The sequence below is a fragment of the Protopterus annectens genome, chromosome 5.part0, assembly GCF_019279795.1.
Source record: "Protopterus annectens isolate FY-2018-M chromosome 5.part0, PAN1.0, whole genome shotgun sequence".
Classification (NCBI taxonomy): Eukaryota; Metazoa; Chordata; order Ceratodontiformes; family Protopteridae; genus Protopterus; species Protopterus annectens.
In genome coordinates, this window is record NC_056735.1 from 378,641,137 (window position 1) to 378,649,434 (window position 8,298).

The window sequence follows — 8,298 nt, forward strand, 5'->3', positions numbered from 1 at the left end:
CTTGGATCAGGTGCTGGATATGTGGCAGAGTCAGATCCGAAATGGATCCGGGAACCCACAGGTGGAAGACAAATGAAGAACACCTATGGTGAGTACATAACTTCTTTTTCCCTTTCATAAAAGACACATGGTAAACTAAAAACATCTTTGATTTACCATGTTTTCTTTCAGACAGATTTAACATATCATACTACTTTGTGAAACCAGTGCAAGGCACCGTCAAAGCCCTACAGATGTTCTCCTTCAGCTTCCAGTATACTAACCACTTTCAACTTTCTTTCTGAGCTTTGTCATCTGTTAATACCAGCTGCTGATCCAGACAAACTGTCTTCTTGTGAGTATTCAGTACTTTCTCAGAGACTTTTTCATGTTCCATGGCAACATTCAGCGGGTGTAAAAATATGCATTCATCAACTGTGTAGTTGTTTTAAATATTTCCAGCCAGCAACCCCATGAAATACCTCAAATCCTGCTTAACTCTTCTGACAAAGTGCCCACATATTTTAATAAAGTCAGATCATCTTTTTGCTATCATCATGATCACTTAGTTGGATGGCAACCTCTCGTTCAGTAGTGCTGATTATTCCTTCCCTTATATTCACTCCCATTTTCTCCATTTCTTCTCCCATCACTGTGTACATGATGATACTGTAACACATCAAGTATGTAGAATTTGCTTGAAATCATTTTGTAATAAATGTAATATACCTTAACCTTACAGAGCAATCAGAGAAGATGTCCATCCAAGTGAAACATCACAAGCTTTCTAAAGTCCAGGCTGTTTTTACATTTGTAATTGAAATACAAACATGATTCAATGAGCTTACTTAAAATGTTTTTGCCAATTTCCATTCCTTTTAAGTTTTGCATCTATATGTCTACATGTTATTTTAGGATTTGTAGTTAAAGGTTACATCGTGCAACAATAGGCCATGAATAATAAAGAATTTTTGAAGGGGAACAATACCCCTTACACCCCCCCCCCCATGGGATCTGCACTGTATGCACCCCTGGTTCTTAAAATTTGCAGACTCCCAAGTTTGCAACCTTAGGGCAAAGAGAATCCTCCCCATCTCCACTGTTCAGTTTCACGTGACACTGGTAAAATCATACCCATGTATTCCATCATTTTATAGGACAGCAAGAGCCTTTTGCACGGTTTTCATTGTGTTTGTAGCAGGTCATTCTTATAATCAGTGCATGTGTGGTTAACACCTGAACTTATGCTAAAACTTATGCTGCGTGGGTGAATCTTGGCAGTAATAGTGGCTTTAAGTTTAACATCTGAACATATGGCCTGTCGTGTCTTATTTCTATTGTGGTACGTTCTCCACTGATGAACAGTAAAAATATAGACACAGGCTTTGAACTAATATGTACATGTACAGTGATCAACATACACTCTTGTTGCATTTACAAATAGAGAATTATCTCAAGTTGGGTAAGTAGTAAACCTTTTTCTTCCTAGCTTGATGGCATGCCAGGCAGAGGCATCTGAAACATCTGATTTCTTTCATTTAAATGGACAAACATAGCCAGGAGTAGAAATCATTTGAAAAACAGAAGATCTGAAGTAGGAGAATTCATTTGTCAGCAACCTGTGGGTATGGATCCGATATCGGATCCGAACCGGCATGGTTTATCCAGCTATGGATCCGAGCTCCTAGCTCCTCCCCTCACCCATAATGCCCTGCTCTCCCTACATGACCTCAGATCTAGTTTGCCGCGCATGGTGTAGGCTGGTCTTCTGAGCTCCTAAAGCTAAGTTGATGTTTTCTTGTTAAAGGGTGTTTAAAATTGTTTTAAACTTTCAATTTGTGTGAAAGATATAGGTTCCCCTTCTATTTTTATAATTTTTAGGTTAATTTAATTTATGTTTACCCTCCCCTCGCTGGCTGCGTAGTTGGTGTGTGTGTTTCTTTGGGGCCTTTGTGTGAGTGTTTTTTAGTTTACTTTACTATTTTAAAAAAAAAAAAAAAATAGTAATGTCTGAGGCCCCAAAGGCTGTGTTTTCAAGTGCACCGAGTGTGGCCATAAGCTTTCCCCTGCTGATGGCCACACTCGGTGCATTCGATGCCTTGGGGTTGAACACCTCACTTCAGGGTGTTCAATCTGTGCAGGGCTCAACCCCAGGGCATTGAAGGAGCGGAGGTCGAAGCTAGTCTTGGCAGGACTCTTGCCCCCAGACTCTGCTTCGGCCCCCGCCCCCTTGGTGGTCACTGCTTCGGCAGTCCCTGCCTTGCCTGCTCCCCCTCCTCCACCCGGGATTCAAACTCCGCCAAAGGGTCGGAGGAGAGGAAGCCAGGAAAAAGGACCAGAGAGAAACACCACAAGCGGCGGGCGAGACCTCTGTTTCGGCCCGCTGCTGAGCTTCTCCTCCGGCCTCTCTGGCTGCTGGCTCTCCCCTCCTCGGCTCCGGTCCCCGTGCTTTTCACCGGAGCCTGAGGATGAGGAGACCCGACCTCCGTCGAGGCTATCAAGGCGGCACTCGAGGCCTACCTCGGTAGCCTCGTCGAGGTCTACTTACAGCCTCTCCGATGCTGATCTGGACCGGATGATGCGAAGGTTCATCCAGGCCCAGATGCAGATGGGAGTGCTCCTGCCTGGGAGCTCAACCCCATTTTTTAAGCCCATTGCTCCTTCTCCGACCCGCTACCCGGGTTCGGAGCGCTCGGAGCCGGGCAGCATCTGAGCCGGGGGTGGGTCGGTGCCGACAGTACTGGGTACTTCGGATCCGACCCTGCCCTCGAGTCTGTCGGATCCGACCTCTCGGAGCCTTGGCCCGAGCTTCGAATCTGAGGGACTCAGTGTGCCTTCGGCGCCGTCCTTGTCGGAGCACACTGGTCCCTCGGATCTGAGGGGCTCGGCCCCGGCTCCGATCCGCTCATCGGATTCGAGGGGGAGCCGACTTTCGGATCCTATTGTCGAGGCTGGCTCCCCATCGGCTTTTGATGTAGTGGAGAGGGCTCTGTTGAGGGCATCCGGACCCCCCGGCCCTTGCTTCGGCTCCGTTCCACACTCCATCTGCTCTGGGCCAGGCTTCCATCACCCGGCCACTGGGACAGCACGCTTCACTGCCCCAAGCAGTTCCTGCGGTTCTGGACATTGCTGGTGAGGGCTCCTCAGACGGCCCCCCCCCCCGAGGAAGCACCTCGCAAGCATTCGTGCAAGAGGAGGCACATAGACTCCCCCGAGTCTTTGACTGAAGACACTGACTTGGAGGAAGGGGAATGCTCCCCAAGATCATCCCCTGAGGATGTCTCCTTCGGAGACATCACGGAAATGAATTTGAGGTGGGTGGTCTGCCCCAAAGTCTTCCTCAGATGAGTCAGTGTTCTTGGAGGCATTTGAAGCGGGCCCATCTACCTCTTGGGTGTCCCCTCCTGCCGACCCCCTGGTGGACCTTATTACCACCAGGGTGTGGAAGGAACCGGACACCGTGGAGCCAATCCCTAAGAGGTCCGACAGGATCCTTAGCCCCCCTGCTGACCGTGCCCACTGGAGTAAGGGATCCCCGGTAGATGCCATGTTGTCGGCAGCAGCCACTAAGAGGGAACTTGCCCAGGAGAGTCCCTCAGTCCATCCCCCGAGCAAGGAGTCTCGGATGATGGACCATTTGGGGAAGCGAATGTTTAGTTCACCGACCTTCTCAGTGAGGGCACTCAACTATTTTGGCACACTTCATCAGGATGCAGCGCGATCTTATCAAGGAATACGTTGCTTCCCCCCCAGAGTCCATGTCGGAGGAGGACAAACTTATGCACTCCACCCGTATGGCCACTCTTCGTTCGGTGACTAACACCTCTATGCGGTTACTTTCCCACGCTACCGAGGGAGCCGCTAGAGCTGCAGGAGCGGGCCTAGTCACAAGACGGCAGGCCTGGCTCCGCCACTGCGATTTTACAGAGCCCTTCAAGGCGTCTTTCGCGAACGCCCCCTTTGACAGGTCTGCCCTTTTTGGCAAGATGGTTCGCGATACCTTGGTTCAGAGCGAGAAGGACGGGAAGATGCTGTCTGCCGTCAGAGTCCACTTCTCTGTGCCCCAGAGGTCCTACTCTAGGAACCAAAAGGGCCAGAAGAAGATGTGGTTCCGGAAGTCGCAGCATTCCCAACCCGCTCCGGACAACCAGTCCTTCCGCAGCAGAGGAGGACAGGGAGGACGCTGCCCTAGGGGCAGAGGGGCTCCCAGGAACTTTGGGTCCAGGGATCCTTTCTCTGAACGGCCCAAGCAGCAACCCTGAGGGGTTGCCCGGCTGCTCCACTCTGGAGGCAGTCAGGGGATGTTTCTCGGAGCACCTAGCGGCATGGGAGTCCATTACATTGGACCGCTGGGTACTCCGGATTATATCCAGAGGTTACAAGATCCCCTTTATTCATCTCCCAAAGTTAAAAATCCTCCCCGATGTTCCACCCGATCAGAGGGAGGCCGCTTCAGCAGAAATTGGCCATCTGCTGAGAAAAAGAGCCATCCAGCCCGTCCCCCCAGACCAGATCGGATCAGGGTTCTACTCCAGGTTCTTTTTAGTGCCAAAAAAGATGGGGGACCTCAGACCCATTCTAGACCTGTCCCTGTTGAACCTGTCAGTTCCCAAAGAGAAGTTCCGGATGGTCACTTTGCAGTCCATCCTCCCCCTTCTAGGGGAGAATCACTGGATGTGCTCTATAGACCTCAAGGACGCGTACTACCACATTCGGATGGACAGACGATCCAGGAGGTTTCTTCACTTCCGGCTGGGAGCCAGTCACTACCAGTTCAGGGTCCTTCCCTTTGGTCTCACCACAGCCCCCAGGGTGTTCACCAAAGTGTTAGCAGTTGTTGCGGCCCACCTGAGGCTTCAGGGGGGTGCAGGTCTTTCCGTACCTAGACGACTGGCTTCTCACCACTCCAACAAGGCATCTACTCTCTTTGGCAAGAGACTCCTTCCTTCGTCTAGCTCCCAAGCTAGGCATCACGGTAAACATACAGAAGTCCAACCTGGTCCCTACTCAAACAATAGAATTTATAGGAGGCAGGTTAGATACGAGAAATTTAAGAGCCTTTCTGACAACCGACAGGGTTCGAAATCTGCGACTCCAGGTGCGGGCCATCCTTCACTCCAGCTCATCACCTGCGGAATTGATCCCGAGGGCGCTAGGGTCTATGGCGGCAGCGATTACTCTTCTTCCGCACGCCCGCTTGAACATGCGGGTGCTTCAATGGACACTTCAGGTGCAATGGTCATTTCTCTCCCTCCCCCTGTATCATCCCATTGCAATCAGCAAGGCTTGCAAGCAGTCTCTCTTGTGGTGGCTCCATTCTCTGGACCTCCACAGGGGCCGCCCCTTTTGTGCATCCCCCCCTCTCGCCACGGTGACCACGGACGCTTCCCGCCTCGGGTGGGGGCATTTTGGCGGATGGTCCAAGGCACGTGGAGCGATTCAGAGACCTCCCTGCATATCACTGTTCTGGAAATGAGGGCGGTGCTCTCGGCGTTGCAAGCACTTCAGGCCCTCCTTCCCCTGGGAACAATTGCGATTCAATCAGACATGTCGGTGGTCTGGTACATCAACAAACAGGGGGGAACCAGGTCTTACCCCTCATGTCGAAAAGCCATGAGAGTGTGGGAATGGGCGATCTCCACCAACCGCTTTCTCATCGCAACGCACATTCCGGGTCGGACCAACATCCTAGCGGACAAGCTCAGTCGCACCATTCTCTCCCCGTACGAGTGGTCTCTCAATTCTCAAGTAGCAAAACGTATCTTTGCACAGTGGGGGAGTCCCTGTTGCGATCTCTTTGCTTCTCCTTTAAACGCCAAGTGCGACAGTTTTTTCGCTCTAATCCCCCCCCCCCAGGGGATTCTCCGAGAGATGCTCTGGTGCATGCTTGGCCTCCCGGTCTTCTTTACGCATACCCCCCTCTACCTCTGATGCTACAAGTACTTCAGAAAGCCTCTCGGTTGGGGTGCAGAATGATCCTCATTGCCCCGTTCTGGCCTCGACAGATCTGGTTCCCTTACCTAAGGTCTCATTCAGTGAATCCACCTTGGATTCTAGATCCCATTCTGGATCTGATATCACACCCGTCGAACCTGCCAACTCCGAACCTGGACAACCTGAAGCTGACTACTTGGCTGCTCCAGTTCCACTCCTAATCAGGACTCCCGGTATCTCGTCGCCAGTTAAGGCCATTCTGGTAGCAGCCCACAAGCCCTCTACCAGAAAAATTTACCGCAGTAAATGGAAGCGTTCCTCCATTTGGGCAGAGCAGCAAGGCCTAGATCCTTTCACGATTCCCCTTCCTTTGGTTCTAGACTTCCTTACTACTCTCTTTAAGGATGGCGCCAGTAGTTCCACGGTTAAAGTTCAGCTGGCGGCCATGTTGCATTACCATGTTGGACACGATTCAGGGCCTCTTATGTCGGCTAAGTTATGCAAAACCTTCCTAAAAAGGCACCTTTTTGCTCAGACCCCCTGTCAAAGAAATGGTTCCCCCGTGGGATCTTTCCTTGGTACTTCAGGCCTTGACCGCTCCCCCCTTCGAACCTGCGGCCACAGTCGATCTTAAACACTTGTCCTTTAAGACCGCTTTTTTGGTAGCCATTACTTCGGCTAAGAGAGTTTCAGAGCTTCACGCCCTGTCCATGAAACCGCCTTATTTGATTTTTCATCCGGACCGGGTGTACCTCAGGATCAATCCCTCCTTTCTTCCTAAAGTAGCTTCGGAAGCTAACATTAATCAGTCCATCAACCTCCCTGTTTTCTTCCCGAAGTATCAAAACAAAGGTGAATACAAGCTGCATTCCTTGGATGTTCACAGGCAGCTTTGTTTTTACCTTCATAGGACAGCTGGTCATAGACAATCAGACCAGTTGTTCATTTCTTTTGCCAAATTCAATCTGGGTAAACCAATTTCCAAAGTCTCTTTGTCACGCTGGATTTCTCAGTGTATTCTGTTGGCGTACCAAGCCTCTGGGAGGCCCGCACCGGAGGGAGTCCATGCTCATTCGACCCGGTCTGTCTCTATTTCAGCGGCTTTTAAGTCTACGGTTCCTCTGGATGACATTTGTTCAGCAGCCACTTGGGCTTCATTTCATACCTTTATTACTCATTACAAGCTGGACGTCACTTCTAGAGGTAGAGCATCCTTTGGCACCGCGGTGCTCCGGAATATCCTTCCATGATGGCCACCCAAGATTCAGGTAGCTGGGGACTCTGTCCCACAGGTTGCTGACAAATGAATTCTCCTACTTCAGATTTAGAAGTTATGTACTTACCATAACGTTCCATCTGAGTAGGTGGATTCGTGTCTGCAACCATCCGCCCTCCTATCCCCCTGGCCTTGTCAGTTTCCTGCATAGGGTGTGTTACCCTTTGGTTAGGGTAGTTGGTGCAGGGCAAACTCGATCTGAGGTCATGTAGGGAGAGCAGGGCATTATGGGTGAGGGGAGGAGCTAGGAGCTCGGATCCATAGCTGGATAAACCATGCCGGTTCGGATCCGATATCGGATCCATACCCACAGGTTGCAGACAAATGAATCCACCTACTCAGATGGAACGTTATGGTAAGTACATAACTTCTAATTATGGTAGAGAGAGAGAATTCAGCATAAAGCTTTATGTATTGCACAGTTATTGCTTAGAAGAGAAAGTTTCACATGAATTAAGTTGCACTTTCAGTTCATTAAGTTTTATGTTTGAAGGACGTAACACTGTGTGTCAGAGTAATGTTTATCTTGTTAGTCAGCTGTAGTTTGCCCAGATGCTGTAGGATGTACATATGGTAAGTAGACATTCATGATTATTTTATTCATTTTCACAGGTTTTAAGGAAACTAGATCCAGTTACTTGTAAGCAACAGTTCTCAGAAGAAAAATCATTTTCTGCATCTTCAGTACCTCCTTTCCTTTCCCCCAGAAAGAGTATTGGAAGATTTCATCCATATACCAATTATGAGAATATTACATTTAACTGCTGCACTCGATGCTCTGGTGAACTGATTGTTCTGTAATATGCATTGCAAGTTATTCTTAACATGTTTACAATATTTTTTTAATCTTTAAAATATTGCTGCATAAAATTAAAAAAATAAACGGGTAGACTGTAGTGCTGTTACTTTTATTGGTGGACATTCAGGTTTACAATTACAGCTCCATTAGTCTCTCTCATTGCTGTAAAGCTGAAGCCAAGTTAGCTGACTGTCCTTAACCAACCATAATGAGTGCCGAAGTAAGAACAAGTATTATGCATCCATTCTTTAACTTCTTATTGAAACCTGTTGCATTTTTTGAGGTTTGACTCAAAAAAAAAAAAAAAAAA

At 49.2% G+C, this 8,298-nt stretch overlaps 1 protein-coding gene across 1 annotated transcript in view; it reads left to right on the forward strand.

Moving 5' to 3' along the window:
- The window catches only part of BLZF1 (basic leucine zipper nuclear factor 1), a 385,310-nt gene extending 377,225 nt beyond the window's left edge, over nucleotides 1-8,085 (forward strand). Inside the window, exon 7 of the mRNA XM_044072350.1 lies at nucleotides 7,802-8,085. Coding sequence (XP_043928285.1) covers nucleotides 7,802-7,990 — 189 coding nt within the window. The 3' untranslated portion in view covers nucleotides 7,991-8,085. The remainder of the gene's footprint in view (nucleotides 1-7,801) is intronic.
- The last annotated feature ends 213 nt before the right edge of the window (nucleotides 8,086-8,298 follow it).